Consider the following 23,461-nt stretch of genomic DNA (forward strand, 5'->3'; position numbering starts at 1 on the left):
GTAATAGTTTACTCTGTTTGAGATACCTATTATTTATTTATTTATTTATTGTTGCGGCTAGTGCATATTCTAAATTATACTGAAAGAACTTATCAATTCTACTTTATAAAGTTGAGTTTTAGTATTGATACAGATAGGACTGTGCGAATGCTTTGTTAACAGTTTTCATAGCCTTTACGTGTGTTTACTAAACGAGTAATATGTTTGAGATTATTTTTGCCTTAGTTGCAGTTTTAGTATTATTTCTATGGATACGGAGCATGAAGCCAGTTAACTTTCCACCAGGACCAACTCCTTTACCGGTGATCGGTAACATGCATAATTTAGTTGGGGGAAGCAATATTCTTGAAGTGATTCGGAAACTTCGCAAACAATACGGGGATATTTTCTGTTTATCTTTGGGTAAAAACTGGACCGTCGTAGTAAATGGACGAACTAATATGAAAGAACTATTTGTCAAAAAAGGAGAAATTACGTCTGACAGACCTGACTCTATCATCATGACATTCCTTAAAGGAAAAGGTATGTAAGTGTATATTGCTCAACGTGCTAAGGGCGCGGATTCAAAGATTTTGGAAAGTATATGTGGTGAGGAGGAAAAAAAGGGGTCCGCAAAAAGGGTGTCTTGAAGCTACCATCATTTGCATATTTGTGCCTTTATAATATTTTGCACGAAATTATATTTTGTAACACAATTTTCCAACTAAATGGACAGACCTATAGAACCCATGGAACCCCCACTGGGCTAGACTGTACAGAACAATACCAAGATACATTTCATTTCTTTACACCTTCATTGTTAACGAAAGGTGAAATTGAAGTATTGTCGACAGTAGAAATTAAATTTGCACACAACTCAATGCATGGTATATGTAACAGTGGTGTAACACAAAAAAAAATGTACCGGAACGCTACTCATGTTTGGTGTTTACCTAGTAATACATGTATATTCTTTATTTTGAATCGTGCATTTAATTTAAGAGTCTGGGAATGACAATGCAAAACGTTAACTAACGATAGTTATACTGAATTTATTTTGATTAGTTTAAACTTATTTTATTAAATAATTTGCATATTTTAACATCAAGCCAAAACAATAGAATGAAACCAACAATAGCAACTTAATTACAGGATTCAGAAACAAGACTTAGTCTTATATCAATCAGTCTCTTGAAATCATAAATAATAATTATATCATTGATACATGTATATAGCATTGCTCAAGGAAGTAGTGCTATAGTACTCATAACGTGCATTTGGTGAGTTTGGTGCAAATTTATTTTGATTCGCATGCTTTTTCTCTTTTCTTTTTTTCGTTTTAAAGCACGTGCTGTTTAGGGAATTTGACATCCTTTTTTTTTCAAATACATAAATCATGTATTGCCTCATATGTTTACTATCTGCACAATGAAAATATCATATTTGTTTTTTTCCAATTTAATTCCGTACAGTTTGGTGTATAATATAATATGTACCTCTAAAAATGGCGATTTGGGGATTTGCAAAAATTGGAATTGCAAATCTAAATTAGAAAGAGTTATATTATTGTTTGTTTTTTTTTAATTTTCAAAAACAAATTGTCTTTTATTTTGAGTGATTAAAAGATACAAACCATTTACATGTATAAATACGAAAACATGCGCATGTCCCATACAGCATGCCTCCGTTGGGCCAACGTTTGCTGATGGTTGGATCGTTGGCTTTTAGTTGGCGTTGGGAAGACAACTTTGGCCCAACGTTGGCCTAATGTAGTAGTCCGTAGTTATGGAAATATTTCTTCTTGATTTATTTTTAACCAAAATGGTTTTTATTTGACAACCAAATGATTGAACACGACATTTTGAAATTTTAAATACTTCCATATCATAAAAAGGTTCTACGTTGGCCCTACTGTTTTTGAACAACCATTTCATTTTATGTTTCCCTTAAAAACTTGTTTTAGAAGCGAATTTTGCGTGAGAGTATTGTTACATTTTGATTTTTAAATCAAAACCATGATTACATAATTTGCATTATTCTACATTTGTCCAACCCAGAGCCAACAGTAAGCCAACACTGAACCAACATTGAACCAACGTCGAAACGACTTTGGTAACAAACATGTTAAAAAAGACTTAGTATTATTCTTGATGGAAAAATGTATGTCGGTCTCAAGACAGTAAAACTAGAAAGCAAATCCGGATGTATGAAAGCAAATATTGTGTCGCATCTAAACTGCGATACTAAGTTGGGCCAACGTTGGCCCAACGTTGAAACACCAAAATATATATATTTATTAGTATATTTGTTTTTTTAAAAAAAGTATTGTTGGCTCTTTTCTCGAATTCTGTTAACTGCATGTTTAATATTCATGCAACAAGTATTCGCGTTTAATATTTAGAACTTAATAACACAAAAAAAAAAAAAATTATTATGAATATCCAAATTTAATTTATGATAACAATAGTATACATGATTACCTCCCCCTTATGCAGCTTTGTAACTGAGAGCATAATACACCTTTTACAAAACAAAGGTTGTCTTTCATTTTGAACAAATGTACACATATTTTCAATGTAAATTCATTCTAAACACAAAACAGTGACAAGGTATCATCATATGTCTATTCCATGTAAAAAAAAAATTGCAAATTTTCAATATTTAGAAAACCAATGCGCGTAGTATCTGCTAATGTTATAATATATTTTCTTGTTTTAATCTTTTAAACTACAATCAGCTTGTCATTGGTATATTCTTACTTTAAAGAATGTATATGTTAAACTGAGGGGAAATGTGAGCGCTTACTTTGAAGGAGTGCACAGCATCAGCACTCTGCGACATGACCAGGAAAAGCATAATAAAATTATGTTCTAATATCTTAAGGATTAAAATCGTCTGACCATATGGTTGGGTTAACGTTTGGGATTCGTTGGGTCAATGTTGGCATTACGTTGGGCCAACGTTGGGCCAACTATTGTTTGCCTCCGTTGGGCCAACGTTGGCTCTCTTTGCACTTAGAACGTTGGGCCAACATTGGGTACCCTACGTTGGGCCAACGTAGGAATGCTGTCTGGAATATACATATGTATGTATCAAAGCGTAACTTTGAAAATGTTTCATCATGGATGTTGATTAATAATTTAATTATTTTGGATTAAGACATGGTGTTTTTTATCATAAAATATATTTGTGGTGGCTATAGAATGTAAGTTCTACATTTTTGATGCAGGCATTGTAAGTGCAAGTGGCGCCACCTGGAAACACAATAGGACATATGCAATGACTAAATTACGTGGTTTCGGATTCGGAAGGGGCAGTTTTGAAGCAAGTGTTATGGAAGAAGTAAATGAATTTGTGAGGTATGTACATGACAAAGCAGGAAACCCATTCCAATTGACAGAAATTTTGAATACAAGTGTTGCCAATGCTCTTATGGGTATCTTGACCGGGAAAAGGTTTGAATATACTGACGAAGAAATACGGCATTATGTCCACATAACAACAACAGTAGCCTCTAATCCCACCTTAACGGGTCCAGTCAACTTTATCCCATGGTTAGCAAAACTGCCATTCGATCCCTTTGGAGTTGACAAACTGCTGAAATTATTTGAAGAAATATTTGCATATTGGAGGAGAGTTATTCAGGAGCATAAGGAGGCACTGGACGAAAAAAACCTTGATAATTTTATCGATATTTATCTGCAAGAAATGACACAAGCTGAGAATTCGAACAGCGACCAGTTTGCAGGTGGGAATGCGAATTAAGTTTGATATATTATGCACGTTTATTTATATTGATATATTATATTGGAAAAGTTGTAGTTTTGCTGAAATTACAAAACAATTATAACAAATATTTGTTCACGATCTTTAGCTAGCTCCATTCACAGTTAAGCTGCAATGCTTGACATATATTGATTGCTTCTCTCGTTTGACAGTATGACGTAGTTTGATAGTTTCAAATAACTATGCCGATGCAAAATCATGCAAGTATTCCTTGTGCAATGTTTCTACTTTCAGTGGTTCCGATTTTTTTCATGCTTTACCATACTCACAGCTGAAATTGTAATGCACTGTAATATATAATCTTATAAAATTCACGGGTATAACAGGAATTTCATTCGTACCTTAAAACCAACTTCAAGTTTGATATAGATATTTTTTAATTAAAATTCTGATTTACATTCTTCCAACTTCATCGCTGAGGAAATTGGTAAATTTATGTACCATAACATGTCAAGCATGATGTCATTTTTAACGCTCATACATATAGTTTCTGCTACAAAAGAAAAATAAATCATTCTTGATTGTACATGGAAGAGCATGTACAGTTTGTAACTCCGCACAAATACTAACACTTAAACCTTTTTTTTTTGCAGAGGACCAATTGCTATGCATCATTATTGATACTTTTATTGCTGGAACAGAAACTAGTTCCACGGTTATCAAATGGTTTATTGTGTACATGATCAACCATCCCGAAGTTCAAGAGAAAATGCAGGCAGAGATATCTAAAACCGTCGGAAACGGGCGTCCCCCGTCTTTATCCGATAAGTCCAACTTGCCGTACTGCGAAGCAGTGATGTATGAAACCCTCCGACTCAGTAATGTAGGTCCATTGGCTCTACCTCATTTAGTAACTGGAGATATAGAGCATAATGGTTACTTAATTCCAAACGGTTGTGTTTTGATGCCATGCCTGGATTCAGTCTCCATTGATGAGGAAACCTTTCCAGACTGTTACTCTTTTAAACCAGATCGTTTCTTGAATGAAGATGGCAAATTTAATATAACCAATGACAACAATATACTGACTTTTTCTTTAGGTAAGATCAAAATGTAACTTTCATGAGTACTTGTTACTTTGCGTATAATCGACATATCTAGACAAATTGCGTAAAATTATGAACAACTGGCGATATGTATGCATGCACATACATAAAACGTTACCAAATGAGTTAAAAATGGAAGTCATTGCATACAAGTATAATTGAAATAATTGTTCGGGAAGTAGTATTTCAAGGAATCTCAAATAATGAGATGTTTCTCGAAAACTACACAGCGGATCAGTATTGCGTTATGCACACTTTCTTCAAACGATCTGATCATTTAAAAACCACAAACATATTTAAGTTGGCAGAAAATTTGTTGGTTGTTGTTTCAGATTTACTGTAACAATATATAGTTTAAACTTGATGTAACGATTTTGGTGATTTATCAACATGTTCCTTAGAGAGACACTGTACATGTGTAAACACAGCCAAAAAAATGCAACATAGCAGATTTTTATTAATCGAGGGTGATTAGATTAACCTATGTTTACACTTTGATTTCAATTTTCTTTTGAAAATCGTTGTTTTTAAATTGTATTGTATCTATTATACCAAAAATTTGCATCGCAAATTTGACCTAGACCATAGATGTCACAGCGGTACGAGTTCGAATCCCGCGGAGGGAACGACCATAAATTTGCATCGCAAATTTGACAGTTCTAACATCGTTAGCAATTTATCAGACCCTTCTATAAGTTTACGTTATCTTCCCTGTATCAATTTGATCCGATGGAGCAGTGTAGTGAAAAGAGTCGTCACATTCTGAGACGTTTGTCTAATATTGATTTGTTGTGACATGCATCATTAATTTGATCCTCTATCCTACATGATAATAATTTGTCAGACCTTTCTATAACGTCTCAGAATGTGACGACTCTATTCGCTACACTGCTCCATCGGATCAAATTGATACAGGGAAGATTACGTTAACTTACAGAAGGGTCTGAAAAATTCCCAACGATGTTAGAACTGTCAAATTTGCGAAGCAAATTTTTTGGATGTTTCCTCCGACTCGAACTCATACCGCTGTGTCATCTATGGCAACACCGTCTGCACTAAGTCCAACGCCCTAGACTCGGCCAGCTAGGCTATATAAAATACAGCTTTCGCTGGCCGGGTCATTCCTCCTCGTAGGATCAGTCTAGGGCTCTAACTTAGTACACGATGTATGGTAGTACGGAACAGTTCATTTAGGTGTTATTATGTAGGATAGAGGATCAAATTAATGATGCATGTCACAACAAATCAATATTATACAACGTCTCAGAATGTGACGACTCTATTCGCTACACTGCCCCATATATATAATTATTATTGTAATAGCGCACTAGAAAATGAAGCTGCCGTGGATTGGAACTCGGTACATGTAGGTGTGGCTTGTTCAAGGTCATTCTGAAAGTCGCAGGAAGTGTGTTAAGTGCGGCACTCTGCGGAACTGCTGAAAATGCAGCTTATTGTTAAAATCAGTATCAGTTGTGGACGCAGGGGAGGGTGCAGGGGTTGGCACCTTTCCTTTTTGTTAGCAAATTTGTTATTTTTGTGTGTAAAATCGAAAAAATGGCAAATAATGTTCTAGCACCCCGTTCGCTGAGGAATCCCGAGTGGCACCTTTTTTTACAAAGTGTCTGGATACGACACTGAGTATCCAAACTACATGAGAAGGATTTCAGAATTAGGGGAGATTTTGGACATCAATCAGATTATACACGTACCTACTAAAATTAAACGTCTTTTTATGTTAAATGATTTATTTTACAGGTAGAAGAGTCTGTATGGGTGAAGCCTTGGCTAAAATGGAGCTTTTTCTGTACATGACATCACTGGTACAGCGGTTTACATTCCACCCACCGGAAAATGAACCTATTCCGTCAATGGAACCGGTTTTTGCTTTTGTACAAAAGCCGAAACCTTTCCGTGTCAGAGCTTTATCAAAGTACTAAAGTCTGTACACACATTCTTTTCATAAATATAAATGACTTTGTACATGTTCTTTTTTTGTTTTAGTATTTTAGTTTCAAATAATCTTATAAATCATAAATGTTATTTTTGATTGCATTTCTTGTTTTTATTCGTTTTTTGGAAACTTCAGATTAAACAAAACAAAGTAATTGCAAATACGAATTAGTGATGTATGCGTAACGTACATATATTTACCTGGTCTATGTTTCATGAAAGTATCACACAGTTTACCCCAAAAAGCTACACTTGTATGTTTTTTCACTCACATTTTCATTTTTTAGACTTTTTAATCGAAAGGAAAAGGGGCGAAAAAGTTTCTCCTTGGCCTAAAATACAACTGGAAATTCATCATGAAGTGTTTGAATTTGGGGACTTAAATTCATCACAAATAAAAAAAACATAAAGATGCATTAAAAGGGCAGAAAACTTGTTTGGATTTTATCAAAATTCACATATTCTGTCAATTTTGTTCTTTTGGCTCATTTTCTGGTCATATTTTTGGAATAAAATGGTGTCAACACCCAAGAAACATCTTCATTTTTATTGATTACATTCATTATTCCATGTACATACATGTAGTTTATCATACAATATATGTATATACATAATAAAGTCGTTTTTTGGGTGTGGACATAGTTTTAAATTACGAAAGTTATAAATTAAATTTATATGTCCGGAAAAAAAATAAAACAAAATTAACAACTCTCAGCAGTCTCTTGTTTAAAGACGAATTTTTGTTCACGATGAAGCGAACAGAATGATATAAATGTATGTAGTTACATATTTAAAAACAATACGCCAAAACCAATACAAAAGCACTTGCAACATACACTCCCTTAACCCCGACCCCCCCCCAAAAAAAAAAAAAAAAATAAAATAAAAATAAATTAAAATAAAATAAATAATCGGGGGTAATGGCGGAAGTATAGATAAATTGCTTCGATTACGTAATCCATCACATTTTAAGAAGATAATATCTTGTTAATGTAAGAGTCTAGTTGCAATAATTCAACGCGAAATATCCTTGTAAAGGTGGAGTTACAAAGAGGTCGGATCAAACACAAGGAAGTAACTACCAGTAGTCTTGTGAAAATTGTGCACTTCCTGTTTCAAGTATGAAATTTCAGTTGCCACAAAATTTCTTTTCACACTACTAATTGATATTAGAGAGGTACCCACTTCCATCGGAACTCACGGCCATTTCCAGTACACTATGATATAATCTCGGATGCAGAAAGGGAAATTTCTTCACGAAAAATGCCGTAATTGTAGTCATATGCGAACCAAAGTAGTTCTACATACTATTACTCTTTCAATAATTTTGGCACGCAGCGAAGAGCTAAGGAAAAGATAAATCGGTAAAAAGTCAACTAGTTTACATGTCACTATAACTTTAGAATTGGATCGGTCACATTCCGGATAGATTAATCCTTCTTGTGCCACCGAGGTATTTCTTTTGTGTGACAAGAAAGGCTGATGAGTTCTCTTTTGGAGCCACTTACAATTACATTTATTGGGCCTATCCGATAAAATGCAAGGTGGCGGATTTAGTATTTATCATTTCACTTTTCCATGCATATGTAGGGATGAATCATGACTCTCCTTTCCCAATAAAAGATTGTTCTTCAAAATTATTAAGTTTTATATCCATTGAAAATGATTTCAGAATATACTGTACGGATTTTAATATCTCGTACACTATTGTTTAATTTGGGCAGAGTAAGGCCTTTGGCAATTTCACTATTATTGTCCTAATATTGCCTTTGGCTAATCCCAAACCCCATGTGGGATTGAGAAGCGTTTCCTCCACTCTGTTTCAGAGTAGGTCAACCGATGAGCGTGATTGAAATATTCCTTACGCGTACATTTTGTATGTAGTGCATTCTATTGGTAAAATAAGCATGCATATAAGTACCATCTGTCTTATGTGACCTGTGACCGCAAATTTGCTCTCCATTGCAAGATCATTTTATATACAAGTAGGTTTTACTGTACTCCGTGCTTCATCTACCACGTACGAGTCGACCGTCGCCATGCAGCTAGGGCCTTCTCTTTCGTATTTCAAATCCAGCACGCCAAAACAATAAATGAGTCCATTCCAACTAAAGGGATACGCGGAAGATTGGTGTCACTTTATTTATGAAAGAATCGTGCATGTGAATGATACGATCCATGTGATGCATATTAAATGTGCCTCTGTGGCGGCGCTCACACAATCGAAATAATTATTCGTTAAGGTAATTCCTTGTATGTTTATACTAGTGATATTTTTTTTATTTCGAATATAATGATAAAGGATAATTAAAACTTTACGTAAATTTTATATCAAAAGAGCCGTAAATCTCCGTTCAATTCAGAATCCTTTTAATTTTCTTAAAATCATTGGTTACAAGCGTAAATATAATGTTCCCGTCTTCGGCTCACTTGGGCAATACTAGATTTTATAACAGTACTTTAATTCCGAAGGCCAATATGAACTACATGTACATATCATATCGCTAGTATATTACATTCATGATTTCAGCAAGTATCTGCGTAATGTTACTCAAGACGCAATTAATACGCGTATCACATATTTTATACCGTCTGTTGAACATGTACATGAATGTAAGGATATACCTGTGATAACTCTCCACAGAGCATACAATTTTACATGTAACTACATGAACATGTATGTATTGATATACTTGTGACAACTCTCCATAGAGCATACAATTTTACATGTAATTAAATGAACATGACACTGATATACCTGTGACAACTTTCCTTAATGCATACAATTCTGCATGTAATTACATGAACATGTACATGTATGTAAGGATATACCTGTGATAACTCTCCATAGAGCATACAATTGTACAATTTTAAATGTGATTACATGAACATGTATGTATTGATATACCTGTGATAACTCTCCATAGAGCATACAACTTAACAGGTAATTACATGAACATGTATGTATCAATATACCTGCGATAACTCTTCATAGACCATACCATAACACCACATTATTCTTGTTCCCGTCCACTACAGTTATCAGAATGAATTCTACAATTTGTCTCACCATGTCCATAAGCTTAAGGTCTCAGTATCGTATTAATTTTCTCATAGACTTCTATAGTGAAGTGCATATTTTTAGGATTTTTTAAAAAATATGTAAATTGATTCAATAAAACTTTCACTTATGTAGCATTTCTAAGGACATGTGCAAAAATAATTCCCCGCAAAGAAAATAGGGTGAGTCCACGAAGATTGGACAGAAAAGTAGTCTTGAACTATAAATAGCCATTTTCCCTACTTTCACTTTCGTTTTGCACTCATCAAACCAACCTTTTCGGTGGAACATATTTATGATATTATGTTAGATTTTCTTTAAAAAAAGTTCTGCATCTTACAGTGTGATGTTTGCTCTATTTTTTACGTCATTGTTCATATCTTTTGACAAAACATTAGTTTGTAGAGAGGCAAATAGAAAATGCACTATATTTTTATAGCATCCATGTTTTGACGTACACCCGCTCAGGGATATGCAATACGATACTGGTACCTTAAAGAAGTGGTGTACCATATTTGAGACAGAGTAAGCCCCCTTTCCAGGATTTGCAATGTCATCAATGAGCCAAAATCATTGTTTTCCTAAAAAACAACAATGTAATCAAATTAGTAAGCGTATGTTTAGTTAATTAGTTAATGAATTAAGTTATACCATTATACAGTAATAAAATTTGAAGTAAATTAACAAATGTCCAATACAAAAAATAAATAAATAAATAAATGCAGTTATTATAACACAAATTCACATTTTTACCATGATTAATTGCACTCGTATTGGATTTCAAAAAGGAATTTAAGTACCATTCTGTGTAAGAATCAGGCAATGGGTGGCACATCATAATTTTCTGTTTGGTCTTTTTTGTCTTAAATATATTCAAGACATCTAGAAAACAACTGAACAGCTATTTAAATTTATCCTGAAGCATCTGTGACATAGATATTTTTTGACTGCTTATATAAGGAAAAAGTGCGGGAAAATTTTCCCACTATTTTTCCGTAGTACATTTCAACTAAATTTGATTTATCAATATTTTTAAAAGGCAAACTTTACAAACACTTTGACAGTAATTTCTTGGGGTTATGAGGTATAAATACTTGGATAATGCAATAAAATCTCTGTGTATTTTTTACATGTGCCACACCTTACACACATTTTGCCTGATTCTTAGACGGCGAAGTACTTAATAAGTAACAGAGCAAATTAAAAGAAACAACAAAAATAACCTGTTTTCATTGAGATCATCAGTATCTGTCTTTACTATATAACTTTATAAAAATGAACTAACATGTCACTTAACTACTGAACAATTGATGCAGTTCTACATTTGACTTATTCTTAAATGACATTTACAAGATCATTGACAGCAGATCCCAAAAACATTATACTTCCTTTTTGTTTTGAAATAAACTTCTTGTGCTGGATGTTGAAAATTTACTTGCTTGTGGTACATCATCCCAGGAGTAATGAAGAATTGTTTCTACTAACACTAGAGCATTACCTGATGAAATTTAATGTAATACACATGAACATATCCTTATTTTCATGATTTAATAATACAGACAATTACATGTTAAAGAAATACATAATACATAAATTATTCAGATTGTTGAGGCTACGTTTTGACTTGTTGATGAGGAAATTCTTTGGTATATTTCAATGTGTGTGTGCCTTTGTGGTAATATTTAGTCAATATACATAGTGAATAGTCCATAGTAATATATTTTCCCTTGTTTGTATAATAAATTTCAGTAATATATATAAAGTATGTGTATAGTGTACATTAATGTACTTATAGGACTTTTAAGTATATTACTAACCTCCTTTCGTTTTGTCCTCTTGCAAACCTATAAAACTCTCTCTACTTGTCTTCACTCGTAATCAGTAACAACTTCTCTATTCTCTGGCAAGTTGAACATGTGAGTTATGTTCTTGGAATACAAGTTCTTTTTTTATAAGGTTCCCCTTTCTTTGATATCCTGTTAGCATAATCTTGCCAAAGTTAACATAAATAAGTGCATGATTTGTAATAACAATATTTAAGTAGCACTCCACATAAGAATCATGCAAAATGTGATTCATGGTTGGAAAGCCTACATATTTTATTTTTGATATTTTGTTTGAAATGTCATAGTAAACTTAAAGTTACATGTGGTTTTTCATATAACCCCTGTTCATAGGAAATAAAAAAATATATAGAATGCACTGTAGATTTCAAAATTAAGGGAGATAACTCTGTAATGACACTCAAATACAATATAATCTACTGTATTTTCAATGTTGATTATATCCTAAGAGCAGGCGGACATGAATGAATAATTACATATTTCACAATATAGACCCATAAAACAACTTAATTAGAAAAATAAAAATATATAGCCTTTTTTGGGGTGTATCACATTTTTCAGATTTTGCATGATTCTTACAAAGACTGCTACTTAAACTCAAGTCATGCCACTGTCTTTGAAAAGTTCTTAAACTGATACATCTATCATGAATTTCTCTGCTACAGATTCATTTTTTTATGTACATCAATGATATGTAACTATAAGACTTGTGTTTTTTATAATCTGATAGTCTTCCTGGAAGTGGCAATGCCTTGTCAGCAACATATTTGATCATGAAAGTTTTAATTCTTTCTGTGTCAACATATTTCACAGCATGTTTCGGTAGTTTCCAAGTACTTCCATAAACTCTGGGTTTAAGGTCAACACTGTCAAAGGCTCTTGCAATAGATAGACGCTTCTTATTTTTAATGCTGTGTTTAAAACAAAATGTTTGTCTACATACCCTTTTCCTTTTAAAGTAAAATTCTTGATATGGTTTCTCTCTTTCTTTAATATATGTATCGTTTCCTCTGTGTGTTGTCCTGTAAAATCAACTAAGCTTTAATAATTATATCAAGCTCATCCGCAGTTATATCTTTGCAATTTTCCCGGAACTCAGTGACTGGATCGAAATTAATTTCAGCCCTCACGTCCTTCCCCGATTCAAATTATCAACATCATTTTCAACGATATATTCTATCTCAGATCTTCGTGTGTCTTGAACTTCAGGGCAGTCCCAAAAAATTGAAGTTTATTAAATGCATTCAATTCGTGAACCAATTCATCGTCTTGGCAATCCGAAATTTCATGCGGTACACATGCGCTCCGCTGACTAGTTATTCTCTAATTTACCGCCACTGAACTACAGTCTACTTCCGTTGATAAGATTTTTTCAAAAAGGGGTACGATTAAACAAAACTTCTGAAATTAATATCATTAATATTGCCCCCTTTTAAAATTTTAATATATTTCCAAACAGTTTAAGCGTTATTTATATTGTTAGCTCTAGCTTTATTGAGTAATTATCAAATTTTCTAATATGATGTCTTCATATCGTCAACCAGTGTATGTCGGTACAACCCCACCTTCAGCACCTGCGCACTGTCTCTTTTCATTCGCTGTCGCTTCGATACAAACACTCGTTTAAAAACTTTTTAACGACTGGGAGGTTATCTAACTGAAATCAATTACATAAATACACACATTTAACACATTCGATGACATAAATATACAAATTTATAACAGAAATGCTTATCATTGGCGTTTTTCTGGCGGCAGTTCTCATTGTCTCCTACGGCATTAGCGGCGATGTAAATCAACATTAACCCAACTACCATACAGGGAAGGTTAAAGGGAACAGCCGTTATTTTGGCTACGCATAGGGAAATTTTTGTCACAAAAAATACCGAATGTTATATTAGAAAAGAAATAATTCCGTCCGGGGGTAGATTTGTACTTGTTTTATGGGTTTGGCATTTATATTCTCATTTAACATCCTGCTGTCGCTCGATGTTAAATAATCGAATATAAATGCCGTACCCATGTTAAAATGAGTACAAATCTACCCCTCCACGAATTATTTCTTAAATTTCTGTAACAGGTGCTATTTTCCGATCATGTGACAATGGAACCTTTACGACGTCACAGTGGAAAATTAAAATTGCCACTTCTTGGCCCTTTTTGTCTGACTCGATGACATCTTTTTATGTACATACGACAGTTACAGACACATACTTTTAAGTAGAAAACCGAACATTCTATCATGGTGTATACATGTAGGTAGGGATGGGAAGTAGGGAATAGGGATATTGAATGTGGGAACGAGGAACTTAGTTATTGAGGTATAATTTATTGATGTGAAGAATGTACTAAATTTAATTAAGAATAATAATTCAGATATTGAAGATTTTAGATAGTATTTTCACGAATCTGCTATAGATATCGAAGTTACAACCTCCTTCATCAGTTGCAAATGGATACAAAAAGCAAACTTTTTACGTCTTAACCGTGTATCCATGGTTATAGACGTCAAAAATAAAATTCAGACCTCAAATGTTCCGGAGATTCAAAATTGTCTGATCTTGAACTTAATCAACATTCAATATAGGAAATTTAACCATTTTCTAGCATTTAAACCTTCTTTTTGGGTATTCCAAAACTGAATTAAAATAACTCTATAGTTCTCCCTGTACATAAAATCTTTTTTTTTCGATTTTCCTATCCTATGAACGTTTTATACCAGGATGTTTTGAATTAAAATGAATTGCTACAGGTAATCTTTCCCTTTCAGACAGATGGTTTTGTATACGCTCCTTCAGCATAGTGTTCTTTCTCTTATGTAAACAACATGTTTACAAACTTTGCAACAAATTAACTGCGTACTCTACATTTCAACAATGTAATTTTCTATCGACTCGTAACCTTTAACCTGATTTTGTTCTTATCAGTCCATGAAAAACTACACAGTTTCTGCCAAAACCTTTCGTATTTTGGCTTTGTTTTTACAAACATTTTTTTTCTAACTGTGTCAGATGTTTTTTTTTTTTTTTTTGGTTACCTACGATATCATGTAGGACACGTCTAATTGTAACGAGTGAAGGAGCAAAGGGATAGACATGAGAATCCTTTTTTTTTTCAATTTTGGTAATTTCTTAAATTTGTGTTTATGTTTTCTATATACCTTTCTTACATCTGGTATGGCTCTACTATGTGTTAATACAAATGGTACGCGTTCTTTCGTTTTGCTTTTTTATTTTTGCGGTATTGAAAAATATCATCCCTATTTAAATTGAGATTTAAAAAAAAATGAAATTCACTTTGATGATACAAATAATTGATAAAGACAATGTTATTAGGGGCATCTATTGCTTGGATTTTTATATTAGGAATGTGAATAAGTACTATTTGGAATTGACGGATGATATGCGGCGTCAATATGAAGTTTATGCAATTCAAATGCTGTGAGAAGCTAATGTAAACTTTTTAAATGTGATCCATACACATATGGGTAAATACAACTGAAGCAAATGATACACATTTTATGTTTTTTGTCTAGGTTGGCATTTGATGTTTTGTCTTCTCTTCAATTGCTTGAACGGAATTCCCAAGCAAATTTTGGCACCCCTTCTCCGTTTAACACCTATTAAACTGATACATGTACCACGCAATGCAGAGATTGTTAAACACAAATAACCCATTTTATCATTTTTGGTACATGTATCTTCGAAATGCAATTAATGTGATCTTCCGTCTGAAACTACAAAAAACCTATACAAAAGACGCATCACAGTACAGCATCTTGTACTATCAAGACATTTTTGAAACCATCAACTTTTATATTTACAGCTGTCAAAGAGGGTGCTAGCCCTATACCTGTTACTCTCGTAGTGGTATTATGTTAATGTGGATCCCGAAAACTTTGTAAGATCTTATTGACATCCTACAAAATTAGTTTCTTGATTGAATAGCAATAATACCTATGTTATTTATAGTGAGTACTCTTTATTTTGCTATTTCAAAACCTCAGTAAAAATCCAAATTTAAAGGAATTATATATCGTTATTACTCTAACAAAGACGAAAGACCATGCACCAAATGCTGTTAAATTACTTGAAGTTTTGATTGACATAAACTTTGCTTAAATTCGTTGATCTCAGCTTCCTCTATCCAGCTGACGTTTTCTCTTCGAACAATCTTAGAATCGAAGATTCCATACTAGGCATCTTCACCAAAGAGATACAGGACACTAAAAACACTAAGAAATCAGCCTCAAAACTTGAACTACTCTTACAGATTGATAAAGGAAATCATGATCAACATCCCTTGAGTACATTCGAATGGAGTTTTCATAGCTGAACTCACACGTTATGCAAGAACTTGCCGAAACTACGCGGACTTTTCGAGCCTTGCTATATTACTTACAATTACATTTTTGTAAGCCTCTTGAACAGGGTAATACTAGTACTGGCTCAGGTTAAAGGTCATCACTAAAAGAGAGTTACATGTATTGTCGTTCCCCTGACCTCGTGGATCTGACATTTCCATCTGCACAACGAGATCCGATTTGTTCATCGTGTCATAGTTTTTCCTTTTTATACTTCCGTCTAAGACGGGACGTATTATGATATACCGTCCGTCCACACTTCGGACAATAATTCAAAAACACTTTCACTAACTTTTATGAAACTTTGGTAAGTTGTTCATATCTATTAATGTAAGCTCCCTTTCGATTTCTATAAATGTCAGATTTATCGTTTCCGGGTTATGATTTTTTTTATTTAAAAGTTGAAAGATTTTTCAAGTTTTCGCACAATTACTCAAAAACACTTCCAATAACCTTTATGAAACTTTGGTGAATTGTTCGTATCTATTGAAGTAAGCTCCCTTCCGATTTGTATTAATCAAATTTTACGTTTCCGTGTTATGAAGTTTTACTCTTTAAAGAAGGCGGAAACGGCCAAGGAAATTTTATTTGTAGAAAACGGACATTATTTATGATGATCGACTTATAAATATAAAAGGTACTTGGTAACCTTGTCAGAAAGGTGTTTTTTTTTGTACAACATAGAAATGTATGCCTTGGGTGAAAATTCAAGACAACAAACTTATGATCAGTTAAACTTGAGATAGCCTTGATAGTGCCAAACTTTTTGTGTTTTTTTTAATTTTGTTTGTTTGTTGTTTTTTTTTTCTTTTTTTGAGGGGGTATTTGACAGGGCTCACAGTATTTCTAGTTGATCAAATAACTTTATTAAAAGCATAAGGACAAGTTAAAAGGGTAACGGGTATATTATGCGCAGCTCTTTATTTCTTTTGTTAAAACCCAGCAGGTGATATTTTTACATGTATAGATCAAGACAGCGGATGTTTCGAGAAAATAAGGAGATATTAAACCTACTACTGAACCTGTTCAATGATCCTTTTACTTTTTTTTTTCTGTAGATGCTTTATTCATTTACTTTTTTGTTTGTTTCTGCGTATGGAGTTTACATATTCCAACTCATACATGCACGTTATGCTACAACTTGCAGCATCTACGCAGACGTTTTATTAGGATTCTTACAATTAGGTTTCTGGAACGGGGTTGCTACATGAATGAAGCCATCACTACTGAAATGTTATGGTGGTCACCATGAACTCATTGGTGTATCCATATGCACCATGAGAACTGATTTGTTCAACATGTCATTGTTTTCTTTTCCTCTTTCCTATACCCTGGACTTGACCTTTTACGAGCAACTCGGTGGGTGTTTCTAGAAAGCCTACCTCTCCGGTGCACCTGGTCCATGCTCCAAGTTTTTAGTGGAGTCCCGAGTAGTTCATTTACTTTTGTTGGCTTGTGTGTATTATATTGGTTATATTATGTTCACTGTTGTGTGGATCTGTTTTCCATGTCTGGTATTTGTCCCTGGTTAACATTATTTTTATTTCCGCTAAAATCTTAGTTCCCTTGATTACTCTTTCTATTGTCCTTCTCTAGTCGTTATTATAAAATTATGGTCTTTTGATAACCGTTCTAATCCTGGTTTTTATTGATTTGAAATTAGGTTTATTTGTATTTTGTTCATACTGAGTCACGTTTTACTTTGTAATGTTTGATATGTTAATTAACACATCTATTTACTGTACATATTTGCGGTTTATTAATCCACATCACATTTTTTTTTCATATTTATCCCTATCCGGGTCGTTAATACATGTATTAGTTTTTTTTGGTGTGTTTTCACTTGATTGTTTTAACGTTGTTACCAAAAAATAATACAAAAGACGACGAAAGTCCATATACAGTTTATTTTATGATATCAAAATTGAAATACCCGTGTATAGTAACATGTCATGTACATTGTGTATATGTTTGTATATTATTTCTGTACAAAAGTTAAGACCTTGGAAATGCTCTGACACCGAAAAGATTTGGTTGTTGAACAGTGCCAAATAACGCTTCCATAGACGGAATAGGTTCGTCTTCCGGTGCGCAAAATGTGAATCGTTGTACCAGTGACGTCATGTACAGAAATAACTCCGTCTTAGCCAAGGCTTCCCCCATACAGACTCTTCTACCTTAGAAAAGTAAAAAAAATACATGAAACAATACTGTTTCTATATGGCATTTCCATTTGTGAGAAAACGTATGCATATTAGTCTATATAAATACACGTAACTCCTCTGCAGTATTAAATATTGACTGTATTCTTGATCTAAATTGTTGCATCTAAATATTCCTGCATGTTGATTAGAGCGTCTAAACAACAGCTTACTTCTTTCTTCCCTAAAAGTTTGATTTCTAACAAAATCAATGAGTGTTCTTTATGAAAACAGTTAATCTTTCATCGTGGACAGTAGGTTGATCTGAATACAAAATTTTACATCAAACGATTTTAAGTTGGTTCAATAGGATAAAATACTTTCTAGTAGGGAAGGTTAGATTTAAATCTATGGGAAGTATTTTTACAAAGTTATTTAATTTGTCCTACAGCTTTCTGAATGTGTCTACGAAAATAAATGCAACTTTATAAAAAAAAGCAATTCCTGCAAATAATGAATTATTCTTTTACAATCGTTCTTTCCTTACCTAGAGAAAAAGTAAGTAAGTTTTTGCCATTGTCTACATTAAAGTTGCCACATTTATCTAAGAAACGTTCTGGCTTAAACAAGTTACTGTCCGGAAAGGTTTCATCGTCAAAGGCTGCTGAATCCAGACTCGGTATTAAAAGACAACCGTTTGGAATGACATAACCATTATGCTCGATATCACCAGAAACTAAATGGGGTAGAGAGAATGGAACTAAATTCGTGAGTCGGAGGGTTTCATACATCACTGCTTCGCAATATGGCAAGTTTGGTTTATCAGATAAAGTAATCGAGCGACCATCTTCGACGGTTTTGTTTATCTCCAGCTGCATTTTTTCTTGAACGATCGGATGATTCATCAGGTACAAAATAAACCATTTAAGAACCGTGGCACTAGTTTCTATTCCACCAATAAATATATCAACAATGATGCAAAGCAACTGGTCGTCTGCAAGTAAATTTCAATTTTAGTATATATGTACATATATGCAAGGGTTGAAAAACTTTCAAATTAGTTAATCTAACTAAAATGAATCTATCAAAGTTTGTTTGCATTAACTTTCTTACTGTTCTATAGTCTTAAATTGAACCAATTGCTTACCATAGAAAGGGGCTGTTGAAATAAGCTTTGGTAATTTTGTCAATTTTCCTCAATGTTAAGGAGGTAGACTTAGGATAAGGGACAAAACTCTTACAATTCATTGGAACGTTTGTACTCAGCATTTTACTTAGTCTTATCTAAGCAACAAAGTAACTTTGACTGATTTCATTCTATTTCAAATGAGATATTAATATGCTTTGGTGAAAATGAATGTGATACAAACATATCACTATTTTCAAGAGTGAAGTCCTTACCCTAGGTCTTCCTCCTTAAGTAAGACTTTTCGCTTGAAATGCACTGTAAATAATGATTACAATTAATAGAGCAATTCAAAAATGAAAAATGGGGTAATTATTACTGACCTGAAAATGTAAATGTATTACAGTTTCGAGTTTCATTAAGTAATTATATCTTTTCTTTAAATGATAAAAATATATTATAATGAATAAAGAACATGACACTTAATTCCAACCTGCAAATTCTTCACTGTTCCCAGCTTGTGCCATTTCATTAAGATAAATATCAATAAAATTATCGAGCTTTTTCTCGTCCAATTTATTACGGCGCTCCTGAATGAAACTTTTCCAGTATGTAAATATTTCCTCAAACATATTCGATAGTTTGGCGACACCAAACGGATCAGTTGGTAGTTTAGCTAACCATGGGATAAAGTTAACAGGACCCGTTAGGGTTGGATTAGAGACAACTTTTGTTATTATTTTGACGAAATGGCTAATTTTATTGTCATTGTATTCAAATCTGTTCCCAGTCAAGATAACCATAAGTGCATTGGCAACACTTGTATTCAAAATGTCTGTCAATTGGAAAGGACATCCTGCTTTGCCATCTACATAATTCAAAAATTCGTTGACTTCTTCCATAATTCTTTCTTCAAGACCCCGTTTTCCAAATCCGAAACGTCGTAACTTAGCCATTGCAAATGTCCTATTGTGTTTCCAGGTGCCACCACTTGCACTTACTATACCTGCAGTATACGATTTATTTAATTCTAAGGTCAATCAAAAAAAAAGAAATAATATAATTTGAATGACTGATCTTAAATATGGTAGATTTATCTATGTAAAAGATCAAACGTGAATTCATTTTTTTTTCAAAGTTTCGAATGTATATGTATCGGTAAAAATAATTTTATTCTTTGAAGAGTTCCAGAAGATAAGGTTCAAACAAATATCAATTGGTAAAGACGTTACCAGAATCGTTGATGTTATATTCGCTATTTTGAATTGAAGCAGAACATTTTAGAGCTTTGCAAATAACCAAAGATTATTTGCGTAATCAAACGTTGCTAGAAGTTTTCTTTACTGTCAACAAGGAAAGGTGAGGAATTTTTTATGTTGGAAGACATTTAACATTTTGTTGACAATGTATTTTGTTTGTTTGTTTGTTGGGGTTTAACGCCCAAGCAGCAATATTTCAGCTATATTTAGGCGATGAACATGAAGTGGATGATAAAATGAACATGAAATGATGATGAAATGAAAAATGGGATGAGACACAAGGATAATGGGGTCGACAGATTTTGATTGCCACTGGGAATAGGGGGAGGTGGGTAGGGTCGGGCAATTTAGCCTCCTGTGGCGGAGCCCTATGGTTCCTACTCCGGGAGAATACCACAGTAGGGTTCCTTAACGTGCGAGGAACGTGGCATCTTTCCCAACACGGTGCAGCACTATGGTTTGCGGTCAGGTTTTCCTTATTATAGCCTGACAACCCCAGCATGTAACACACCATGGGTACCCCATTCCACCACCTGGGGCACACAACCCAGTTGCTCTGTGGGCAGAGCGCCCTTGTCCCCGGCTAGGGCTCTGAGCACCATTTAGTCGCCTTTTACGACAAGCTTAGCGCTGCTGTAGGCTTATTCTTTTGACATCCGGACCTGCACGGGGCGACAATGTATTTTAAAAGATTATATAAAAAAGTAAAGTAAAATGTTTATGAAGACATGGCCACTTGGGAAACCTTACAAGATTTGTTACTTTTTATTCTAAATTGGCGACATTTTTATTCCATATATACTTGTACATACCTTTCATTTTTAGGAATTTCATTAGCATAGTGTCAGGTCTGTCAGACACATTTTCTCCTTTTTTGACGAAAAGCTCTTTTAAGTTCGTCCGTCCATTTACAACAACAACCCAGTATTTACCAAGAGACAGACAGAAAACATCGCCATATTGCGTTCGTAGTTTTCGAATCACTTTAAGAATGTTGCTCTCTCCAGCTAAATTGTAGAGGTTTCCGATTACTGGTAAAGGTGTCGGTCCGGGTGGAAAATTTGCTGGCTTTTTGCTCTGTATCCATACAAATGTTAATATAATTGCAATAAAAGCTATGATAATCACCAGCATATTTCAGTTGAAGTAACAAGTTCAGTCAAATTGCATGTATATAAACAATCTATAGATAAATGTTAAGCTGTGTATCTGTCCTCCAAACTTGGGTCACTACTTTGCAAAGAGAGTTAAAAAGCCAGTTTAAATATCAGTGACGCTTGGTAAACTGCTAATAAAGTAGATGCAATTACCTGTTTAGTTTATGTATATCAGATGCTTTTTTTTTAATTGTAACAGCGTGATAGACGAGTTTTTGCACTGCCTGCACAGAGTCCAGCGCCTTAGACATGGATCATTAATTTGATCCTCTATCCTACATAATAACACCTAAATGAACTGTCCCGTACTACCATACATCGTGTACCAAGTTACAGCCCTAGATCAATCCTACGAGGAGGAATGACCCGGCCAACGAAAGCTATATTTTTTATATAGCCTAGCTGGCCGAGTGATCTAGGGCGCTGGACTTGGTGCAGGCGGTGTTGCCACAGATGTCATAACGATACGAGTTCGAATCCTGCGGAGGGAACGATTAAAAATTTGCATGGCAAATTTGGCAGTTCTAACATCGTTGAGAATTTTTCAGACCTTTCTAAACGTTTACATTATCTTCCCTGCATCAATTTGATCCGATGGTGAAGAGTAGCGAATAGAATCGTCACACTCTGAGACGTTGTATAAAATATAATCAAGTCTAAGCTTACACCCGAGCCTAGAATCGACGCGAGTGGCAAATTTGCGATGCAAAGTTGGTTGCTCCCTCAGCGGGATTCGAACACCTTCTCTTCTCTGTCATCTACGGCAACACCTTCTCTTCTCTGTCATCTATGGCAACACCGCCTGCACTAATCTAACGCTCTAGACCACTTGGCCAACTAGGCTATGAAATATAGCTTTCGTTAAACCAAGTGATACTTCCTCATAAGTAAATGCAGAGCCCAAACATTGGCACATGATATAACTGAATAGGAAAACCTCTGATGGTATTGGGTATAAATCTGATCAAATTGATACGAGTTCGAGTCCAGCGGAGGGAACGACCAAAAATGTGCTTCGTTAATTTGACAGTTCTTACATTGTCGGGAAGTTTTTGATCCTTCTATAAGTTTACATCATCTTCTCTGTATCAATTTGATCCGATGGAGCAGTTAACATACTACTTATATTTGAATAGTTAAGGTCTTTTAGCATGGAAATTTAAGTTTTTTAGTACACAAAAGCTTTTCCGATCTATTAAATTTTATGCTGGGTATAAACCTTAATAAGTCGGAAAATCTTTTGTGTACTAAAAAAAGTGAACATGTTTCAAGATATGTTAACTTATGTTTGAATAGTTAAAGTCCTTTAGAATGGAAATTCAAATCCGCTTCAAACGAATGAAATATCATACTATACATGTCAGTAATCAGACCTGATGATTTGCGATTGAAGATAACAAAAGTTGATTTATTTTTTTAACACTGTCAGGTGTAATTTTAACAGTTTGTATGCAATACATATACAATTACACTTGCATCCATTGATGCACGAATAGTTAAAATGAATAACTCATAATATTTGAATGAATATTGAACCGTCCTACAGCTTTATCTGTACATCTTTTTTAAACGTTCTCAATAGCCTCATCAATGATAAGCTGGTTTGTGTTTTACAATGCTAAAACTATTTTATCTTGATTATGAACGAAATATTTGTCTGTGTTAACAATATTTTCACGTAGCGTTTGAGGGGGCTTTCTGCCTTAGCATTAAATTCTAAAATATGAAAAAAAGAAACACATAAGA

The 23,461-nt window shown here is 33.9% G+C and overlaps 2 protein-coding genes across 2 annotated transcripts; one reads left to right on the forward strand and one right to left on the reverse strand.

The window, feature by feature from the left end:
• Nucleotides 1-4: 4 nt before the first annotated feature.
• Nucleotides 5-6,866, forward strand: LOC148605063 (cytochrome P450 2U1-like). Its single transcript, XM_088548149.1, has 4 exons — nucleotides 5-522; nucleotides 3,209-3,727; nucleotides 4,359-4,805; nucleotides 6,570-6,866. The coding sequence occupies exons 1-4, from the start codon at nucleotides 201-203 to the stop codon at nucleotides 6,749-6,751; spliced, it is 1,470 nt and encodes a 489-aa protein (XP_088404275.1). The 5' UTR covers nucleotides 5-200; the 3' UTR covers nucleotides 6,752-6,866.
• An 11,054-nt stretch (nucleotides 6,867-17,920) lies between these two features.
• On the reverse strand, nucleotides 17,921-21,893 carry LOC148605064 (cytochrome P450 2J4-like). The gene is made up of 4 exons (XM_088550612.1): nucleotides 21,371-21,893; nucleotides 19,793-20,305; nucleotides 18,721-19,167; nucleotides 17,921-18,209 (listed from the first exon to the last, which is right to left on the reverse strand). Exons 1-4 carry the CDS (start codon nucleotides 21,690-21,692, stop codon nucleotides 18,028-18,030), a joined length of 1,464 nt encoding a protein of 487 aa, XP_088406738.1. The 5' UTR covers nucleotides 21,693-21,893; the 3' UTR covers nucleotides 17,921-18,027.
• Between the last annotated feature and the right edge of the window lie 1,568 nt (nucleotides 21,894-23,461).

This window comes from Perna viridis, chromosome 10 (assembly GCF_037379345.1).
Source record: "Perna viridis isolate PV_CMFRI_1.1 ecotype Kerala chromosome 10, ASM3737934v1, whole genome shotgun sequence".
In the NCBI taxonomy this organism is placed as follows: Eukaryota; Metazoa; Mollusca; class Bivalvia; order Mytilida; family Mytilidae; genus Perna; species Perna viridis.

Excerpts from the sequence above, each read along its gene's own strand:
- LOC148605063 (XM_088548149.1), top strand. The coding sequence starts at position 201 with ATGTTTGAGATTATTTTTGCCTTAGTTGCAGTTTTAGTATTATTTCTA. Across the intron at positions 523-3,208 it reads GACATTCCTTAAAGGAAAAG|GCATTGTAAGTGCAAGTGGC; the intron begins GTATGTAAGTGT and ends TTTTTGATGCAG. Across the intron at positions 3,728-4,358 it reads GAACAGCGACCAGTTTGCAG|AGGACCAATTGCTATGCATC; the intron begins GTGGGAATGCGA and ends TTTTTTTTGCAG.
- LOC148605064 (XM_088550612.1), bottom strand. The coding sequence starts at position 21,692 with ATGCTGGTGATTATCATAGCTTTTATTGCAATTATATTAACATTTGTA. Across the intron at positions 20,306-21,370 it reads GAAATTCCTAAAAATGAAAG|GTATAGTAAGTGCAAGTGGT; the intron begins GTATGTACAAGT and ends CGTATACTGCAG. Across the intron at positions 19,168-19,792 it reads GAACAGTGAAGAATTTGCAG|ACGACCAGTTGCTTTGCATC; the intron begins GTTGGAATTAAG and ends ATTTACTTGCAG.